The sequence below is a fragment of the Pteropus vampyrus genome, unplaced genomic scaffold, assembly GCF_000151845.1.
Source record: "Pteropus vampyrus isolate Shadow unplaced genomic scaffold, Pvam_2.0 Scaffold432, whole genome shotgun sequence".
NCBI classification, from domain to species: Eukaryota; Metazoa; Chordata; class Mammalia; order Chiroptera; family Pteropodidae; genus Pteropus; species Pteropus vampyrus.
In genome coordinates this window covers 136707-158751 of record NW_011889213.1, presented here as the reverse complement: position 1 = coordinate 158751, position 22045 = coordinate 136707, and the positions used below count along the sequence as shown (strand labels likewise).

The 22045-nt window shown below is 42.1% G+C and overlaps 1 protein-coding gene and 1 pseudogene across 1 annotated transcript; one reads left to right on the top strand and one right to left on the bottom strand.

Annotated features, from left to right (window-relative positions):
• The first annotated feature begins 2202 nt into the window (after nucleotides 1–2202).
• LOC111732191 lies at nucleotides 2203–2321 on the top strand (annotated as a pseudogene).
• A 9477-nt stretch (nucleotides 2322–11798) lies between these two features.
• On the bottom strand, nucleotides 11799–20581 carry LOC105306264 (alanyl-tRNA editing protein Aarsd1). The gene is made up of 12 exons (XM_011381164.2): nucleotides 20475–20581; nucleotides 20193–20324; nucleotides 18168–18327; nucleotides 16890–16947; nucleotides 16290–16446; nucleotides 16077–16193; nucleotides 15724–15854; nucleotides 15333–15399; nucleotides 15058–15149; nucleotides 14549–14603; nucleotides 13361–13455; nucleotides 11799–12126 (listed from the first exon to the last, which is right to left on the bottom strand). Exons 1-12 carry the CDS (start codon nucleotides 20511–20513, stop codon nucleotides 11991–11993), a joined length of 1239 nt encoding a protein of 412 aa, XP_011379466.1. The 5' UTR covers nucleotides 20514–20581; the 3' UTR covers nucleotides 11799–11990.
• Nucleotides 20582–22045: the final 1464 nt, after the last annotated feature.

Sequence of the window (22045 nt, the reverse complement as noted above, 5' to 3'; positions counted from 1 at the left end):
TTCCCTTTCCAGAGTTATTTGTCACTCTCCTAGGTTCACAGCCATTTTTAGTCCTATATCTTCATAGGGCTACAGGAATCTTCAAAACCAAAAGAAAAAAGAGTAATCTCTCTGACCAGCTGAGGTTCAGACTCTACATAGTAAACCACTTGATTGTGGACCAGGATATGGGCCTGGTTGTACTCTCCAAACCAAGCTATCGTTTTCTGTTTAAACTTGACTCGAAACATCAATAAGATTTTTAAAATAATTTTTTAAATTCGTCCCTTAGAACCTGGTGTCTCTCACCAAAATAGTGCATTCTACAACCTTGCTCAGCCAAGTCCCACAGTCTTATCATTCAGATATGTGGTATTTATTGACTGGATCTAATTACAAGTGTTAAAAATGTACGTGTGCCTTCTCAGGTCTCATTATGATTAATAGTGAGCTCTGAAGTTTCATCTCCCTCTTTAGAATATTTGGGTAATTCTTCATCTTGGAAAATTTTGCACTTGATCGACTGACTGTAAGATCTCCAAACACATAGCCTCTGTTCATTTTTTGTGATCACCAGTCTTGATAAGTTTTTCTGTTCTTGGTACAATTTCTACCTTTTTCCAGAACTATTTGTCTCACACTAATTTCTTACAGTCACACTTTCCTAACCACACAGTAAAAAATGTATAAACCTACTTATTTAATTTTGAAAATCCATTCTTATTGATACTGCTCTATTGATTAAAATAAACATATCCTAGCATATTCACCCTTTTAATAAATTATGTATCAACTTCTTTTGAGGCCTTTCACATTCTCAACTTATTTTAGTTAATCGTAATTGTTTTTTTACTTTTCAATGTCAAAATTATTGCAATTTGGTGAGTGGTTTCCTTATCCTTCCACCACTACCTGCCTGAAACCCTTATTCTCTAGACCCATTCTAAGTTTCCCTTGCTTCAAGATGCAGAATCACCCTCCAAGAAGTCTTAATTCATCTTAATGAGAGTCAAGGTTTGGCAGAAATGCAGCTGTTGATGGGCTGCAGACAGGGTCAGAACCAAAAAAACATATATAAAGGTCATGAGTTCACAATGATTTTTCTAACTGAATTTACATTTCCTGCTCTTTTTTATTCCTCATATGCCTTGCCAACCACCGTTATGCCATCCCTTTGTTGATGATGATGTCTGTTGGGTTAGTCTCTTTGCTCTAGTTGACCAACCTGTCCTCCTTCAGAAACAGCAGGAAACACCAGACACACACACACACACACACACACACACACACACACACACACACACTCTGACCAGAGCCAGTGTCCTCATTTGCAGGAGGAGGCAGAATAATCGTTGGAGGCAGCCTCCTGACAACCAGACATCTTTTTAAGACAATGATTCCTTCTGGAGTAAAGTCGCAACAGAGAGTTTCGGAAACGTTTGGTTTTTGTTTTCTTGTTTTGCCAAATTGACATTTTGGATGCTGACATTTGTTCTCGTATTTTCATTTAATTTTTTAAATTATAGTTCTTGCTTTTTCTGATTAAGCAAGCATCACACAAAGGAATTATAAAGAAGACCATTTCCCTAAGAAGTGATGGAACTACTGTTGGAAACTACTGAAAAGTGTAAAGGCAAAAAATTTTTTAATGAAAAACGATTAAATAAAAATCCAATTTCATCACCCAGAAATAACTTCTACTAACATTTTAAAATAAGAAGTATTGAATGTAACAAAGAAAGAAATCAACATGATCTGAAATTTAAAAGTTTCTGAACTTTAGACAAATATTTCATCGCATACATTAGAGATTTCTCTAAAGGTTAAAAAATATAAAAAAATATTAGGAGTCAGTTGGGCCAGTATGATTTGTTTTACCTCAACTAATAGAATTGTAATGAAAAGTCATAATGATGGTATAATTCTGATTTAAAAGTACATATTTATGAGTTAAACATTCTTACGATCAAAATGGCAGAATAAAAACTGTGGGGTCCAAAATTCTCAGACTTTCCCTAATTTTTTTCTTTTTTACTACTTTTAAAAAAAAATAAGTTAATGAGACACATTTGCTTCTAGGTAGTTAAATTTAGTCAATCCATAAATATCAGAAGATCTCTCTGATATCTAACTGGATAATCAAAAATCATTTTTTAATTTAAAAAAAGTTTAAGATCCAACCCTACTTTTAAGTTCATTCATTGTAAAAGAGAAAAGAATAAGGTCTACGGCCATGCCACCCTGAACGTGCGTGATCTCGTCTGATCTCAGAAGCTAAGCAGGGTCAGGCCTGGTTAGTACTTGGAGGGAAGACCACCTAGGAAGACCAGGTGCTGTAGGCATTAAACAAACAAACAAACAAAAAAAAAGAATAAGGAAAAGCTGAGCTATAAGCACAACATTCAGTTCAGGACTGCTACCAGCCAGTGAGCACCGTTATAGATACACTGGCTGTGCAGAGCTCCCTAGGTGTCCCTATTGTCCTGGTGCTTCCCCTAGAATAACCCCCAGCACCGCCTCAGCAATAAAGCCTAGCAAGGGGCTCCCAGGGCCCTGCTCTCCAGAGCCCCAGCACTTCCCTGAGTGAAATCATATTTCAAGCCCAGGGGTCATCCTTCACGCCTCTCTCTCACTCACTCCCATATCCATCTGTCAGAAAGTCTCTGTGGCCCTACCTTCAAGTACATCCAGAACCCACCATCTGGATCTGAGCCTAGATTATAGCATTTGCCTCCCAACGGACCCCCACCTCCTCCCACGCCTCCTATAGCCTTCTCTCAACAGAACACCCACATTGATTATTTTAAAATAAAAGTCATACCCCGGCCCTTGTGCCTAAAATGCTTCAATGGGTAGGATGTCATTCAGAGTAAGAGGTGTACTCTTCTCAGGGGTCCACAAGACCCCTCATCTCTCTAAGCTTCTCTCCTTCTCCATCCCCCACTCCAGCCACTCTGGTTCCTTGGGGTCCCTGGAGCAGGCCAGGCGCCCTCCAGCTTTAAAGCTTGGCATCAACTGTTCCCTCTGCCCCCGCCCACCCCGTGCTCTGCCCTCAGACACCTGCTTGCCTGATGCCCTCATCTCTGTCAAGTCTTTGCCTGATTCTCTCCCCTCCCAAGTCTCCTTTCCTTCCCTCTACCTTTTCTGTTTTCCCTTATTGATCAGATTTATTATTTATTAATAATAAATAATGTGCCTCACTAAAATATAAACTTTACTAGGGAAGGAATTCTTTTGTTCCCTGTTGGATTCCAAGCACCTAGAATAGTGCCTGACACATGGTGGGCACTTAGTAAATATGTGTTGAAATTGGTCAGTGCTCATGCCATAGTAATTGGTAAATAATTTGAATACATGACCTAAAACTATCCTATGAAACTATCCTATAAAAGGCAGTCACTAGAAATAGAAACAACAAAGTGCATCATGGGGAAACAATTGTGGTTAGCAAAATGATTGTACACGAGTTCAGAGTATCCATCAGTCCCACTGCTCCCACAGCCCCACCCTGAATTACCTGACTATAGGAGGCTTGGGTTTGGCGCTGCAGAAAAATGCTCGTTCTGCTTTGTCGGTTCTCAAATTCATTTCAAAATTATAGCTTGCTTTATTTTCAGATCGTGACTTTCTTGAACAGTGCATCTCTTTACTTCGCTTTGACTTTTAGAAGTTTCTAATTGTCTTTCCATTGTCTCATTGGAAGATAAGACATACGCCTTCAGCTCATCAAGGACTTCAAAGTTTCTTGTCACACTACTGGGCTGTTCCATTGCAATTTCCTTACCTTCAGTCCTCACTCAGTTTTGCTGTTTCTTATATCCTTTGTATTCCTCTTTCTTGAATTCTTCTCTTGTTTTGCTGAAGTTCGCCCAACGAATCAAATCAAGTATTGTTTGTATATTCCGGAAAGGGAGCATAGGCAGTAACCTTTCTGAGTCCTTGTCTGTCTGCCAGTACGCCTATTTTGTTCATTCTAGAATCTTGTCAAATTTATATTCCAGGTGACTGCCGATGCCGTCAGAGGCTGGTCTTTGTAGCCACAAGTTTCATATGTTGCCCAATGTCCCTCTGCCTATCCCTCTCTCTCACAGTGGCTACCAAACCACATAGAAACAATTGAAGTCAGCTCTCTGGTATACTTAGATCCGATGCTTGTAAGAAGTAGTGAACAAATGCAATGTGTGTCCCTCGGGTTATGTTATGAATTCATCAGTGTGCCTTGCTATGAAAGCCTAATGTGAAGGATTTTATAAAAATAAATCACCCATTAATTTATCACTGAAGGACATCTAGATTCTCATAAGGCAAATTTGCCTAGAGCAAAGGTTGACTGAAATAGCCAGAAATACACACCATCATTGTTGCTTTTTATCAACAGTCAAGAGGCTATAGGAAGTCAAGAAGCTGGGAAAAAATGGGTTAAAGATGCAGAACTTCAGGAAGATGGAGAAAAATTGAGAGATGACCTGGAGGTAACATTCAAACCTCAGCTTTAAAAAAGATGAAAGAAAGAAGAAAAAAATGTCTGTTATGTTGTAGCCATTAACGGAATCAGTACAGAGGAATTTGGAGGGAGCCTAGGGAAATGGACATCATGAATGCTGTTTTCTGAAGTAAGTTAGGACTCGCCACTATTCAGAATCTCTGTTCTCGAAGGAGTTAAATGCATAAAATATCAAGCATCAATTTAATCAGAGAAGAATTAAAACTCTCAAAAACACAAATGACAGATCATTTCCAGAAGGCCGCAACTCATCTCTTGATTCTCTGCTTGCATTTTGGGAAACATCTGATTACTTCACAAGCCACAGACAAGGTCTTCAAAGCAACGAGGGAACAAGACAATTATAAGCCTTCTTTCAGGCTGGTTGAATTAGCAGGGGCTCTTTTATCCTCTTTTCCTGGCCGAGGCCTTGGCAACCACAGGCTCGCAGCACCCTCTGCTGTTAAATTGCAAAGGACAGTGCCTGGCTGTTGCGGCTGAGGCTGCTCAAGGATTCTGGTCTGGGGCAAGAGGCAAATTACAGGAGCAGAAGAAATTCAAATTTTGTTTTCACGCCAACCTTCAGAATGAATTAATCTTGCTGGTAAGAGACAGTAAAGACAAAGCAAAACAAAAACGGGCGGCTGAACTTTTCCAGCAAGGCAGCTTTTCAGCCTTTTCTAAGCAGGGTAGAAATCCCCCATTCATTCACACTAAGCTTCCAAAAAAGGAAAAATACCCTTTTTCTCATAGCCATTTATGAAACGCATGTAATTCTGTCTCCATGGAAATTGAGTCCAGAGTAACAGAAAGGAGGAGACAGCATTAGAATTAAATGTAGGGAATGAGGGGCTTATCTTTTGAAAGCCCGAAAGAATAGACCCCTGGCTTTTCAGTTTTAGCATTATAATGTATGTACCTGCCTTAACAGAGCTAAAATTAGAGGCTACATGGCAACATTATAATGGAAGGTTTTCATTTCTATTTATAACTTGCTTATTTGATCCTTTTTCCTTGCCAAAAGCACCAGACAGCCTCAAGATCCTTAAATGCCCTTGTCCTAAAATCACTCGTTTCACCATGAGAAAGAGACTACTTTATTATTTTTTTTGTTTAAAGATATTGGTCATATATATAATTTGTGTCATCTTTTAAAGTATATTAGTGAACATACTGAGAGGCCACATAGCACTATGGTCAGGCAGATGGACTCAGGGGCCAAGCTGCTGGTCAAAGATGTGCCCTGCTGAGTAACCACAAACAAGCTCTTTATCTCCCTGTGCCTCAGTATGCTCATCTATAAAATGGGGATGACAGTAGGATCCATCTCCTGGGGTTGTTATGAGAATTAAATGAGTTGATATTTATAAAGTGCTTAGAACAGTGCCTGGCAGAACTATGTAAGTGTTGGTTTAGTACCCACTAATAATTAAACAATACCAAACAATAATAAAATAAAAATCGTGCAGTGGCACTGAAGTCTGCTTTTCGTTATTTGGAATTACAACTGGCAGAGGGTTATTTTTATCAAGCATACCTTCCCTGTGTTCGTGAGGACTTTTTCAGATTGTTGCGTTTTTCTTACCCTCTTTCTGCTGAGGTGTACTACACGATTTAACTTCTGCTCGTGGACGGGGCGGCGGGGAGTGGGCCTCGGGGGATCAGAAGAGATGGCCTAACAGCGGTGAGAGAGGCTCATTTGGATAAAGAGCAACACGAGCTCCATGTTGGTCTTACTCTCTGCCTCCTTGTAATAGCCACATAAAAGGTGCCCAAAACATGTACAATGCTTTGATGAATCCAGCAGCCTCTTCCAGACCCTGGTCACCTTGTGGGGCTGATGACAATTCATAGCAACTTCTATAAAGAAGGGGCTCGGCAATGGCCATCTGATTAGAAGAGAAAACAGCGGAATTGTCTGAAAACAAACTTTTAGTTTTGTTTGCCTAGTCAGCACACTGCTTTATTTGAGATGGCTTGGATGTTGGAAATCATAGAGATTAAATGCTCCCCAAGCCTCCCTTGTCGCTGTCACAACACAACCCTCCGCTGCTCCCCTCCCCCCATTATTCTCTTTTACTTCACCCTGTTCTTTCCTCTTTGACTTAACAGAATGTATGATTTTACATTTATTTGTTTGTCTCTTTTCTATCTTTCTTCTCCAAGGCTGTAAATGCTATAAGAACAGTGACTACAGCTATATGATTCACCAATGTGGCCCAGTTCTTAAAACTGTGTCTGGCACACACTACCCTCTCAATAAATATCTGTTGAATAAATGAACAAATGAATTCTGTGATTACAATATGCACAAGTCCACAACAACAAAAACAAGTCAGATAATATGAAAAGAAGAGAAACTGTTATTTTCACGGACGAAAATGGTGATCGACTCTTATTTCTGAAACACTTGGCTTCGAGGTTGATGTCTGAAGATGAACAGGGATATTTCCCAGCAAGCCTTGGCTGCAGGTTGCTTCTGCAGGAAGTTTGTGAAAGGGCTCAGCAAAAAGGAGAGAAGGCTGTCCCTGGCAAGACTTTGGCACGCCACAAGCAGTAGTCCGCACAGAAGGTGCAGACCTTTCTGGAAAAAAGAAGGAAACTTCTTCATCACTCTTTCCCAAGTAGCCCTGGTTACCCTCCATCGAGGGCACTTTAGTCATAGTTTGGATCAAATTCAGGAAAAGAATGGGAGACATAGAAGCCTGCTGCAAGACAGTGTTTCAGTAGGGTATGTAGAACCATCTGTTTTCCCAGCAGGGCCCTGGAGTTTATTTAAGTTCTTATTAAGGAAAAGACCTGGCATTCTAGCACAGCTTGGCTGACTCACTGGTTTCCACTCAGGACTAAAGGGTGAAGTAGGGCTATAGGACATTTAGGCACAATAACTTCCTAAAGTCTGTCTGTCGCTGCTCTGCGTCTATTTCTCACACTAACGTCTGATCCAGTACTATGTGTGCACAAACAGTTAGTTACACAGGAGCCTCTACCCTGGTAAAACATCTGTCTTCAGCAATTTATGGGTATTTAAGTCACAAAACTTTCTTACACAGAAAGAAGTTCTTCTCACTATTTTCTAAGAAGTGAAAGTGGGTTATGACAACATTCCGGAATACATACACATCTGGATGTATATGTGTGCATGAAATTCTATCACATTGTGCTAATTAATAAAATACCTATTATTCTATTTGTAATAATTTAATCTTTAATGAATAATTAAACTCATTCTTTGTTTTCTGGTGAACCTCATGAAAGACAATCCACCCATCCCCTGAATGCAAACTGTTTCTCTACCCGCCTCTGCCTCCCCCGCACCGGTTCCCCTTTCCTTGGGACATTAGATTAGGGCCTCTTTCACCAGTATGAATGACATTGTCAGTTCAAAAATCGCTGCTTCGTTTTCCATTTCTTTACACAACTAATTACTGTTTTCACATAATTTACTCAAGTTTATGTATTTTCCTGAGTTATTTCAAAGTTTCTTCTTTCTTAAGACACTATGTTCGCATCTCCATTTTCAGGTGAAGATGCTCAGGGGGAGCCTCGGCAGGGAGACCAGACATCCTGGTTTGCCTGAGACCATCCTGGTTTGTGGCTGTGCTTCTGATATGATGATGGAGCACCCTCTTCACTCTCAGAAGTGCCTACATGTGGATAATAAATGATGTGGCTCTAGGTCTACATGATTAGAACCCACCTGAGCGATGGCCAGTAAGGGTGGCCTCAAGTCCACTGCTCTTATTATACATTGATGAAACAAAGGCACAAAGGGATAGAGGGAGAGCACATACACATGAGAAAATGAATTCACATGGGTCTCTGTTCAAGGGAATCCTTCTGTAAGTATAGGATCACCTTTGAAGCAAATAATACTTGCCCACCTCCCACCAATGAACATGGTTTATACTGCATGACTTTTATACCATGATTTTGTCTTAAAACATGGCACTCATTTAACTGAGAAAAGCAAAATGCAAAGGAATGTACAGTATGTTGTCATTTATGTTCTGAAAGGGGAGATTTATACACAGCTATGAAAAAATACTACCAGCACATACAAGAAATTGATAACAGTGATTGTCTCTAGCAAGGGAAATTGGGTTACTCAGGGACAGGGTCGGAGGAAGACTTTTAAAAAATACATTTTAAAAATCTCTTGATGAGGCCTTTCGTACCCATATATAAGTGTAAATTTTGCCTAGGAAACTCAAATTTCCCGTCCTTCTGCCCACCTCCCTGCAGCCCAAGTCTTCCACCGTCTGCCTCTCAGTTCCCTCAGAAGTCCTCGAACTTCAAACTCCTGTCCCTGACAAGCAAGTTGTCTTGTGGCTTTCAATCTTACCAGACAAGCTGTTTCAGCTTCTTTCACTCCAGGAGAAGACTAATTGGATCTCGTCATTCTCTCCTGAGAGGCTCTTGACACATGAGGAGAAATGATTGCCTGCCAGGGCAGTATTCACTCAGAGGCCCAGTCTGTGCAACTTCAGTTCGTTCTCATTAAACCATGTTTACAGCCAGAAGCTCATTTAATGACATGCCTCTCAGAGCTGGAAGAAGATTATGGAAATAGCTGCCCACAACCACAGCTACAGCTTGTCTTCCCTGGATGTCAAGCTTTCTTATTTCTCTTATTTCATCCTGGTTGTCTACGCCTTGACCATCTTTCTTCTGGCTGAAGTTATAGCTAGACCTGAGTGTTCGGTTGATTTCAGTTTAAGATCTTAATTATAAAGGTGAATAATTTTTGCCAACACAAACAAGGAGCTTATTTCTCGAATGAGAAGCATTTATCATTGTACATGGCAATATCAGATATAGGCCCATCATTGACTCGGCTGTTTTAATTGCTCACACACAATTGGAGTTTGTGCATTATTTGCTAAGTCAGGTACAAGGTCACTTGGGTTATGAAACCTTGAGTTTTGAGAGAGTGCACTGCGGTAGGAAGAGCTAGCACGAAAGTTCAGGGGATTCTTACCAGGGCTGTCATTGGGTTGCATACCTTTGGGCAAGTCACTTAAGAGTTTATCTCCTTTAGTGGTGAAAATGGTAAAATTTTACATTGTTTATTTTATGACAATAAAGAAAGAGTTTACCTCCTTATTTGCAAGATCGAGTTGTCAACCTCTAAGGTTCTTTCCTGGCCTAGAAATGTGTTTTGATTCCATCACCTTACTTAGGATAGTCCCAGAAAGATCTGAAACCTAGTTAGACAATTGGGGATCAGTACCAAACAGCTTTTAAAATCGGCATCGTGTTTAAAGAGGTAACTTGTGAATAAATGTCTCCTCTTTCAAAGACTGAAAAGATTATCAGTCAGATTTCCCGGTTTTGCAGACTACATTCTTATTCATAGTACCAAACTTTCTACAGGTATATCACACGCACATGTAATCACATAACTTCACCAGGAGACTCAAGATTCAACTGTTTGATTTGAAGGACCAGCACACCTCCAAACATCATAACTGACACACCCTGTGAGGGAAAAACTCAGTGGCTGTTTGGGGAGGATTTTCCTACATTTTAAATGGAAAGGCACACTAAAAATTACTCGTTAAATTTGAAGCTAATCTTTTTAACTAACTGAGAAGCTTATTGCACTATGGTACTATCACTAATTATGTACCCACTGGTGCCTAACTCCCCTGAACCTTCTCACCTATAAAATAAGGTGGTTGCATTAAATCAGTGGTTTTCAAATGGTGCCCTACGGCTCTATGGGGCACCTCAGGGCCTGCCTAAGAGCCTGCAGAACTCCAGGCCTCCACTCCTGCTCCAACCAGTTCACAACAGCTTTCATCCATTTCTATACTGGGCTTCTGTATCTAAGACTTCATGATGGTTTCCTTGACCTAAAGTTTAGAAGCCACTGTACTAGGCGACCCCTGCATTCCTTCCAGCAAAATTTTACAAAGCCATGTTCCTTGCCTGCCTCAGTTTCTCTAGCAGGAACAGCAGCAGAATTTCCTTACATAGGAATTTTACATGAATAAAGTCCTTGTGTGAACAAGATGAACATCTAAATGGAAGCGATATGCCAGTAGCCCCTGGGCTCAAAAGTAGCCTCCCTTCGGCTCCAAAGTAATTTAGGAAGGCATACGGGATGCCCACACCCATGTCCCCAGCAGCACCACGCAAGGATGCAGCTCGTGGGGTAGTGGCAGAAGGGCAGCTACCCTTACATTTATAATCAATTCTCAGTTTGCAGGTAAAGAGGAACCGAACATTAGGTAATCAAAAATTATGTTAGGTTGACTTGGGGAATCCGTAGTGTTTTCTTGAGCACTTACAGTTGGATATGTTATGTCATGACACCCCAGAGAACTAGGTACTACCGTTACTGCCATGTTATCAGTGAGGAAATTGAAGGCTGAAAAGGTAAGATAACTTTCTCAAGGAGAGTAACTGATGGAACCAAATTATTTTTAGTTGTATTCTTAAATTGTGAAATATAAGCTCATGGAATAAAACATACCTATAGACTATAATGAAAAATTATAAAGCAAACACCTATGTAACTGCTACCCAAGTCAAGAATCAGAACATTGTCGACACCCCAGACACCATCCTCCCACTGCCATCTTGGGTCCCTTATCCATCCTGCTTCAAGCTCTCCCCCAGAGGTAAATGCTGGCCTTTTAAAAGTAATCACTTACCTGTTGTTTTTTTTTTTTTAAGCATTTTAGTACCTGTAGATGCACAAAGCCAGGATTTCTACTCAGATCTATGAAACTCCAGTCTATGCTCTTAGCCTCAAAATAATGCTTCCTCTGGTTCTATCAGTTATTGATAGATGAGTTTAAATTTCCCATCAATTGTGGATTTGTTTCTCCCTTTAGAACTGTCAATATCTGCTTTATGTATTTGAGGCTGTTGTTAGAGACATGTAAATTTAGAACTATTTTATGTTCCTTTGATCTATAATAATGATTTTTAAAGTCACAGCTTATAGCCTTAAAGTCTCATTTGTCTGATAATAATGAAGCTTATCCCAGCTTTCTTTGGGTTAGTCTTCATGGTATCTTTTTCCATCTTTTTTTCTGCCTCAATAAGATTTGGAACATCTTTTTACTATATATTTTTGTGGCTTCTTGACCTCTTTGCAAAGTCATTGATACTTTTTAGTTCTGAAATACAAGCCTAGGAAAAAAGATATGGAAAAACGAGAACAAAAAAAAGAATGTGAATGAGCCTAAGCTCTAGATCAAGCCTCCGGCCTGACTGGCACTCTCCTTTGGCAGCTATAGTTCTATGTGAAGAAAGGTTGCAGCTGGGTTTCAATAAATTATTGTACTTCATCAACATAACACTCATTCACATAGGGTACGTCTAATGGGGCCAAATCAGAAAGTTGTTTATTAACAGATACTGCATAAGCACACTGAAGTATACCATGTAAGTTAGTCACACATAGTACCACAATCATTGCAAATTAAACTACTTTATTGTCCAAGAGACTCTTTCTGTGGTCACTGCAGGCCCGTTCTCTAAGGTAGGAATTCCAGGAAGGTGCCCCGAGTCCTCACTCCTCAGCATTCTGTGGGTTAATATAGTCCTGGAGAAGCGCCTGTACCTCGGCCCGCCGGCTCATCTTGGTGGCCTTGCCCTGAAAACGACCTTTCTTCCCTGCTCCTTTCCCTTCCAGCACCTCAGCCACCCTGGGGAGCAGAGATAGTCAGGAGGAGGTCTTCAAGGGAAAAGCCACAGAAAAAGCGAGAGCAGCTCTGAGTCTTTCCCCGTGAACTTGGGAAGAAGGAGAAGAAGGGTAGATGGCTTCTAGAAATCCTTCTTAAAAACACTCACACACGTGCACAAAGATATATGTATCATGTTAATTGTAGGAGTGAATAACTGGAAACAACGGAAGTGTCTAGAAATGGGCTAAATAAATTACGGGAACTCCAGGGATCTGGGTAAGTGTACACCAGGGGTCAGGGGCTGCAGACACAATACCTGTGGGAAGCAGCTGTGAGGCGAACTGGGGCTGAGCAAGAAAGATGGGATTGGGCAACCTGGACAAGCCAGTCCTGCCTGAAGAGGGCGGCCACTGCTCAGTTACTCGCAGCTACTACCACATGGAATGTGGGCCAGAGCTGCCAGTGTCTTTTTTTTTTCCTTTTTTGAGAAAAGTTAGAATTGTACATTTTTATGTAAAAATCTCCTGACTTTAGAATGTAGCAACTAATTTTAAAAATTTAAAATAGTACGCAAGCCAAACCAGTCTATAGGCCAATTCTGGCTCCCTGTCAGAACCTCCGTTTTAAAAGCTTATGTTTTTCTACGATGCTTTACAGTGAACACATATTTATCAGAGCCACTCAGGACTTTGAAAAACCTAAACGCTAGAAATAATAGGAGATACTACACTACCATATCTAATTTAAAATAAAATGTAAACAATAATATAAGGGTAAAGAAGTCCAACAAAGTTCTAATTTTTCCCTAACAACTTCACCAATGCCTTTTTCAATTTCATCTCAAACTCCTAATTTTTTTCCCCAAAGAATTTGTGCTTCTGTTTTGCTGGTGCCTTAAGCACCTATTTCATCTGCCTACTGATAACCCAGCACCTGTATTCAGGTATGACTTAGGAATCCCAATTTCTAAAAGCAAAAACAAAGCACACGAATTTAGAGCCAAAAGACCTGGGTTCGAGTCTCGATGCTGCGACTTGACATGTGAGTCCCAGGCACCTTGGTGTGCTGTCCCTCATCTATAAAACTGGGAATGATGGTGGTGAAAATTATTTCTGCTTAACCCACCTCACAGGCTTATGACGTGAATCAAAATGAGATGGAAGATGTGGTGGTCCTTATCCTCAGTAAAGGCTCATATTACTAGGTCAGGCTTACAGACTCTCCCATCCATGCAAGACAGTCCACGAAAGGTTACCTGGGCCCCAAGGTCTCCACGGCCTCAGTTGGCCCTGCCAGTAGGAAGAGCCCCGCACCTTTCTCATCGCCCACAGTTAAGAACAGAAAGGTCTCCTAGGAGATAAGACAAAGAGATGAACTCTGATACATAAGGATGTGGGGCCAACCCCCCTAAACTCTGCACTCTCTACAGTATTGCAATTATAAATGTATCAAATCAATACACTGCACACCTTAAACATACACAACACTGTACACCTTAAACATACACAACATCATACCTCAATTAAAAAAAACAAACAGATTTTTTTCCCTTAAACCACAAGTGATGTTCCAGACAAGTGATAACACAGCCCTTTCACTCTGGCCTATTAGGGCCGAAAAACTATTTGAGAGTGACTATATAGGAACTTAGATTCATAAAGGAGACAGAAGGCTGCTTACCATGGACAAGCATAAAATGCCTTTTGTAGCCTGACTACCACCCATCCCCCACGCACCCCATGCCTGCCATTGCCTAATCTCTGTGTTTCCCTCTGCCTGGCTGCCTTTGCTCCTTTATCTGCTGATGAGGTCTCCAAAACGCCCTCCCCTGAAACCTCCCCACCATTTCAAGTAACGTGCTCCTCTGCCTCTAGCATCTACTCCCCTAAATTAATGTCAACATACACATTTGTCTCCCAGACCAGAGAGTGAGCTCCTTGAGAACCAGTACTCTCTACAGAATTGTGAAGAGAGATACACACACTGCTTGGCCCAAAGTAAGTATTCCAAAAAGTGTTTTTTGGAATAAATACAAAAGAGAGACCTGGAAAACATTAAGCTCCAGACTGTCAGGACGAGAAAGGGCAGCTGAAGCCAGAGGAAAAGGAAAATGGAAGGGATGACCTTCAAAGGCCTCGTCAACCCTCATTATTTCTAAAACCAGGCCCTCAGCACACGTAAACCTGGGTGGCTTAAAAGAAGTCCAGCTCTGTTAACTGGAGCCCAGAAGCTGGTAAATGTCATAGCCCCAGAAAGGTCAATACCACAGACCTAGCTCAACACCTAAAACAGCTTGGCTCATAGCTCTGATGATCAAAAACCAGTGCTGGATGAATTTCTATTCCCTACTCTTCACGTGCTCATGTGGAGAGACTTAAGCTAAACTAACACCCTCACTTAGATCTCTACTCAGGATGCGTGGAGAACCTCATGCTCCTCTTACCTCTGACCCGATCTCATTGGCAATGATGTTCATGAACTCAGAGTCACCCTCCTTCCTACAATAAAGGACACAGAAGTGAGATCCAGGTCGGAGTGGGAGCTGGGAAAACACAGGAAGCCCAGCTCCTCCTGGTGAGGCTGGCCTCCCTGCTGTCTGTTTGACAAAGTCCCAGACTCCCTTAGCAGAGAGAAAGAGATGGCAGAGGGCCAGCAGGACGTCCTCCTCAGCCTCAGTAGTTCATAACAAGTTTTGCATTAACTTCCGTCTTCCTTAAATGGGATTCACCCAAGTAAGCAGAGATCTGTTAGATGGTGAAAGAGGTGAGGAAAAGTGCTAATGAAAGTTATAGTGAAGATGTTTCTATCAAACCCAATAAATCTTGTAGGTAACACATTTCTTAGAGTCTCTCCAGCCTTGAGAATACCAGTGAGTGACCTGCCGCCCACTATGCACTGCATGCGCAGGACGGGCTGAGTCCTGAAGCCCAAGGCCCCCATCTTGTCTCTCACCTGTGTAATGTGACCACACCTCCCCAGTCCGGGCTAGTCCTGAGGCTGTGGGCAATGTGTACAGCCAGGTCTCTCAGCAGATTCAGGTTGTTCTGAAATGGATGCCAAAACTTGGTAGACAGGTGGAAAGGGTAACACCAGAGCACCACCTCCTCTCGGCTTTATCCTCCCCTCACTCCCCCTCTGACAAACTACACATCCGGTTAGGCAGAGGGGCCGAGTCCACGGAGCCCGTTCCAGGCACAGCCCACGCCCTCTCCATCCGCCATGATCACCTTCTGCAGGAGTTTGGAGGAGTTCTGCAGCTTTTTCACTGCTTCCACGTGATCCTCTGCACCACACCTGCAAGAGAGGTCCATGGGGATCTGCCCGGTTTCCCAATTGCTTTTGGTGTTGGGGTTCATCAGCGATGACCTTCTTGAGAGTGTGATTCCCTCCAGATAGAGACCTGGGGACATTCTAAGGAGGCTTCTTAGGCAATTGGAGGAGAGTATACAAAGGAATAACCCATTTTGTGTGAGACTGATTTATTATCCAAAATGCCTTATCATTTATGATCATATCTCATCCCCCCAGAAAGAGTATTCTGTCTGCCTTACAGGTAGGAAATCTAGGCCCCAAGGTCTCCAGGGTCTGAGAAACAGGAGGCGACAGAAGGGGGCATACTTCAGCAGCGCGGTCAGCGCTTTTTCAGTTCCATGACTTCTCTCCATCCACTTCAGCACCCGGTTCCCAGCCAGAAATATCAAGTTGGTTTTGTTCTTTTTCCCCTTCTCGGTGCCCAGAATTTTAATGACCTACATGAGGCAAGGAGGTAACACACACACGCATGCAGAAACCACACTGGGTGTTGGACCCCGGAGTAGGAGATACCAAGACTGCCCCCAGGCTCGGAAGCAATAAAGGAGCAATTTCACTCGGCTCCTTTATCATCCCATCTATCACTCCCAGCCCTGTTGTGATCCCCCACTCTCCTGACGCCCTCTCTCCCAACCATTCAAAAGCCCTTCCTCACCTACCTGAAGGTCACTGAGATTGCTCACGTGAGTGCCACAACACATGTTGGAATCAACACTCTTGATGGTGACAACTCGAATGGGCCCAGCGTGATCATCGGGCAAACCACGGCCCCTCACCTGGTACACAGGGGTTGGGGAAGGGCTGTCTGAATTTTGATGAGGAACCCTCAGAGGGCCGTTCTACAGAAGCTACCCCACCGGTTCTCCCCTCACCTGCTCCACCTCAGGATCATCCAGGCTCAGTTCCCGCACATTCACGGGCAGGCGATCTCTGATCTTTTCATTGACACTCTGCTCAATGGCAGCTACTTGCTCTGCAGTCAGAGAGGGTCTGTCCAGCTCAATTACACTCCGGAGTCGCCCTAACTCCCTGTCAGAAAGAGCAGAATAGCCACAGGATGCTGACAATGACAACAACAATATCAGAAAGTTTACAGTTTACAAAGAATGTTCATGTAAATTATCTTATTCAATCCTCACAAAAACCCTGCAAGGTAGGGATTGACATTTCCATTTTACAGGTGAGGGGTACTAAGGAACATGATCTAGGTCACACAGCCAGGATTCACCCTAGGTCTTTGGGCTCCAAATTCCATGTTCTTTCCTAAAAAAAGGTAGATATCTTTTCTCTCATCCTCGTGTTTCCTCTCAGAAACACTAGGTCATCCGCCACCCTGTCTTCAAGGGGAACAGGAGAACTCAGCATATTTTGAACACTGCCCTTTCTTTTATCCTACCCGCTGACCCACTACTGGGAAAGAAACTGATAGTCAGGGACCATGCCCTACAATTAGTCTTATACCTCCTGCTCACCATGATGTTGTCTTCACTCCAAACAGATGATCAGCAACCGCTGTGATGAGATGCTGCCCTAAGCAGAGAGAAAGAGAGACAGAAGAGTGAGAAGCCCAGACAGCCACATACGCCCATGATACCATCACAGAAGTTTTCCTTGTTGAAGACCTGCCAGACACTAAGTAATAAATACTCTTGAGATACTTTATTGAAATAGTCCTCATGAGAATTCTGCAAGAGGCTTTATGATGCCATTCGCAAATAAGGAAATTGAGGCCTATAACTTGGCAAATAACTTGCCAAGGTAATGTAGCTTATTAGAGGAAGGATTTCAATTCAAGTTTTAATGTGTCGCATTCATTCAACAAATATTTATCAAGTGTGTACCACATGCGAAGCACCGGGTGTGGCATTAAAGATACAGCATTATCCCTGATTGATGACACTGAGGAAGAGGAAGAAGAAAAGAAGGGATTAATAGTGAGCGCAAAGGGAGCAACACAACCAAAGGCCTTAAAGGAAAAAAGAAACAGGATGTGTTCAAGGAATTGAGAAGGCCCACATGGCCAGAATGCAGAGAGTAAGAGGGAAGGCCACAACTAAAGATGGAGCAGCAGAAAAGCACCAGCCCACTTAGGGCTTGGGGCCATGATAAGTTTGGCTTTACCATGAGCTACAGGAATCCTTTGAAAAGCTTTAAGCGGGAAAGTGACATGATCAGATATTCATTTTTAAAAGATTATTCTGGCTGCTTTGTGAAGAATGAGCTGCAAAGAAGCAAGACTGAATGTGGAGACTAGCCAGGAACTTACTAGAGATCTGGGGAAAGACAATGAAAGCATCAACAGTGGGAAGAAGTAGAGACGAACTCAGAAAATAAACCGATAGGACTCAGTAACTGACGGGCTCTCCCCAAAGAGGATTTCAGCAACTGAGTGGATATTGATGCCATGAGCCGAACATAGAGGATGCAAACAGAAGACCAGGTCTGGGGAAAGAAGTGGCTTTTTCATTCCATTTTAAACATTTTGAATTTAAAAAGCATATAAGACATCCTGATAAAGATACCAAGTGGGAAGTTGGTAATAGTCAAATCCAGCAGTTATTCTTTTTACTTTAATTGTTCATATCGCTTTCATAACATTTATCACATCTTGCCTCAATCAGTGCTGATTCTGAATGTCTGTCTCTTCCAAAAGGTTAATTCCTAGAGGATCCAAACCATATCTCAATCACTGTGGCATCCCCACACACAACAACTGCCCCTCCTGTACATCCCCTATACCACCCACCTACCTGAATGCTGCTGCATGTGGTCAAACCTCCGCTCCCAATCCACCCGGACCTGGACCTCAGTCCCAGGGGTCAGGGGTGTTTGCGTGAAATGATCGGCCTGGGCCCCACGTCGGGTCACTCTCAGCACAGAGATGTCATTGATTGTACCACGGTCATCAGGCTGGGGAAAGAAGCAAAGATAATCAGTGGTGGGAGGGAGGGCTCACCCTAACTTCTAGATACAAAGACTCTCCAGGAAAAGTGTGTGAGAAACACGCCCAGATTCTGAGATTCCCTAAGGAAGAAAAGGCAATGCCAAGTGACCTAAGGGAAGCAAGGGCGTAAGCCATTTTGTTCCATTAGGGGGCTGTCTCTGTCCTCTTCATTCTGAATACCTACATATTTTGTTCTTCAGAACAGAATAACAGAATTAAAACGAAGATTGTAACTACAGCAATAAAGACTTTTAGTAAAACCCAAAGAACCTTAATTCTCACTTTCATTCCCTTAGATTCTTATCCTTCGATAGTTTCTAAAATGATCTGAAATTTCCTCCCTCCCTCCACTTCATCCTCTGACTGCTACTGGAATTAGATTAAAAAATATTCATTCATTCAAAAAAATAATAATCAAGTGCCAAGACTTGATATTTTTTTATCAAGTCTTACAAAATACTATGCCAGCCTAAGAATACAATGTAAACAACACATGATCCGTAATGGAACTTCAGAGTCTGGAGAAGAATACAGACGTGCAAACAAGTGACTGCAATATGATCTACCGCATGCCAAAACATGAAAAGTATTGTCCTAGAGGAGCTCAAAGGAAAGAGACCTAACAGTCTTGGGGAATGATGGAAGACTTCCTGAAAGAAGTGATGCATAAAATGAGACATGATTTTCTGCAGATCAGAAAACCTCCATGTTGGGAAAATCACTCTAGTAATGATTACACTGATACGAAATTGAAACTTTTCACTGTCCAGTTTACTGAACATGTTTTCTCACATCACTTATTTGCCTAAGTACCCTCCATGGCTCCATGAAACCCACATACCTTAACACATCCTTCAAGGCCCTCTGAACTGGCCCCAACTTACCTTCCCATGGTCATCTCTAGCCTGTCATCAACACACACCAGAATTCAACTATATCCAACTATTTGCAGTTAACTAGACTTTGTCAGATTCTTTCAGGCTTCCCTGCCTTCGTTTGTGCTATTATCTCTGCTGGAAAAAACTTTCCCATAATGCCCACTTTTGGTGTTATTATCCGCCTTCCCCCTGTTCACACTGGACCTCGTCCATATACCACCACAGCAATGATGAGTAGGCTCTCTGCTGTGATCCCCCAGGGGAACCTTTTTCAATCCTTGCCAAACACTTAAGCTAATTCTTACCTCCCTGCCTTTGCACCTGCAATTCCTGCTGCCTAGAATACTTCTCCCTCCCCCACCAGCAGTACCATTCAATTGCAGTGGCTTACCCCTCACTTCCCTTAGGTCGCTACTGAAATAATTTACCCGCTACCTAGGAGAACATCCCATCACTCTCTTTCCCTCAAGTATTAATTTTACAGAACTTATCATGCAGGGCATAATATTTAATTACAGTTTTGTCCGTATTCTCCGATGAATATTCTATGTATGTAGCGGAACTGTCATGTTCACCCCTATCCTCAGAGCCTGGAATTTCTACTCAGCATATGTTATGGCTAGATAAGTATTTGTTGATAAACATTTGTAGAAGTCTACTGCCATGCTACCCTGAACACGCCCAATCCCGTCTGATCTCAGAAGCTAAGCAGGGTCAGGCCTCATCAGTAGTTGGATGGGAGACAATTTAGAAACACCGGGTGCTGTAGGCGTTAAAAAGAATTTAAAAAATAAAAAATAAAAACATTTGTTGAATGAACAAATAAACTAAATTGAATTAACTCTTATCTGTTTTCATTATGGCTGGCACAGAGGGGCAGGAGGGCATTTTCCACCTGGGCAGAAAGGAATTAGAAGCTTCCGGGAAGAGAGGAGGAGGGACGGGTCTGGTACCTGTCCCCCGCCCTCAGGGAAAAGCAGCGTGTCTTCCAGCACCACATGGAAACCGCTCAGCACTTCCTTCTTGCCATTGCTTCCTTCGGTCTGCAGCTCCGCGGGACAGCAGGAGACCACCGTGGTGGTGAACTGGACAGAAAGAGATGAGAAAATAAGCCCCGACTCCAGCCCTCCGTATACCCGGCTGAATCCACCTCGGATCTCCCTCCACGCTGCGCCCTCTTCCCGCACCGCCCCATCTGCTCCGCAGCATGAGGTCCCCCGCCCAGCCGGCCGCACCTCCCGGGCGTAGCTGTCCCGCTGACACTGGAACGCCATTGCCGCACACGAAAAGAAAACCGCCCGGAGGCGGACGGGGACCGGCAAGGGACAATCGTAGTACGGGAGCTTCTCTGCGCGGAAGTAAGAGAACAAGGTATGGGGTGCGGTTAAGGCAAATTTATTGAAAATGCGATTTGCAGACGTTCTGGTTTAACAACTGTTTTAAGAGTTTGAAAAGGACCAAAAAAAAAAAAAGGGCCAGAATACAAAACAAAACAGCATCCTAACCTTGTCGAGGCACTTAGTTTAACCTGTTGGGTCCCAGGGACGTGTTTAACTCGGCCCCGCGCAATCCCTACTGGGTAGAGATTGGGATGAGATTGGATCCACTACACAGCAGCAGTGTCCAATAGAAATTTAATGCGAACCACGTATGTTAATATTTTATTTAAATCAACACATCCAGAATATTTTTTTTTATCATGTAATGGGTATTTAAAAATAAGTGAGTTTTTTACTATACAAAATTTTCAAAACCTGGTGTGTATTTTACACTTAACATCTCAGATCGGACTAACCACATGTCAAGTACCACCTGACTAGGGCTACTAAATTGAACAGTGTAGATACGAGGTTAACAGGAAATAAACTGCTTCAAATTTTTTGGTGCTTCAAATTTTTAACGGATTAAAAGTTAAAATTAACTTACTGCTCTTATAAATCAACTAATAAAAACTTGAAGATTCCAGATGTTTCAGAATTTAGGATTTTTCAGATTTTAGGCAGTAATGTAGAGCATACTCCATGTGTTATGTAACGCGCTCCATTTGGAACTCTGGAGCAACATCATGTAATCAAACCCATTAATATTTTCCTTTTTTTTTTCTTTAGAGAAGATTATGCCTTTATTGGCTACTTGAGGGAGGTGAAGCGGGAGGAGGAGGTGGCCCCAACACTAGACCAGAAATGCTTCAAATGCGTTAATATTTATGCTGAGATATAAATACACTAAGTAGAATAAACAAAGACTGTAAATAGCATCACATCATTTTAGGTCATGTTTTGCTGTCAAATGAGTTTGAGTGTCAAATTTTTTTTAAGAAAGTTTTCATAACTTTTTGTTTTTCAGAATTATGGATAAGGGAACATATGCTATACAAGTTCAAGTCCCAACTTTGCCACTTATTGTGACCTATTTGATCAAGTATCAAAAGAAAAGACTTAAATATTTTCTAGGGTGATCGAAGGTTCAAAAAATTTAATGAAATAATGTATAAATAATAAATCGTAAAGCATGATACAAATATAGCTTCATATTATGTTTTTTTTTAAAGTTAAAGGGCTAATGTCAACATCAAGATTGGTAAAAGACATAGACACAGCACATTAAAAGAAATGCAAATCACTCATAAAAATAAACAATGAGATAATTAAAAGCAAATTAAATCAGGTACAATTTTGTATCTTGGCAAATATCTAAAAGGTTCTAGAACTCTATGGCCATGCTCCCTGGAACAAGCCCAATCCTGTCTGATCTCAGAAGCTAAGTAGAGTCGGGCCTGGTTAGTAGTTGGATGGGAGACCACCTA

Bases quoted from the DNA above. Each gene is read 5' to 3' on its own strand.
- LOC105306264 (XM_011381164.2), bottom strand. From the start codon at position 20,513: ATGGCGTTCCAGTGTCAGCGGGACAGCTACGCCCGGGAG. The intron at 15,855-16,076 runs GTAGGTGAGGAA...TGCCTCATGTAG, and splicing joins GCAATCTCAGTGACCTTCAG to GTCATTAAAATTCTGGGCAC. The intron at 13,456-14,548 runs GTAAGAGGAGCA...CTTATCTCCTAG, and splicing joins CCAATGAGATCGGGTCAGAG to GAGACCTTTCTGTTCTTAAC.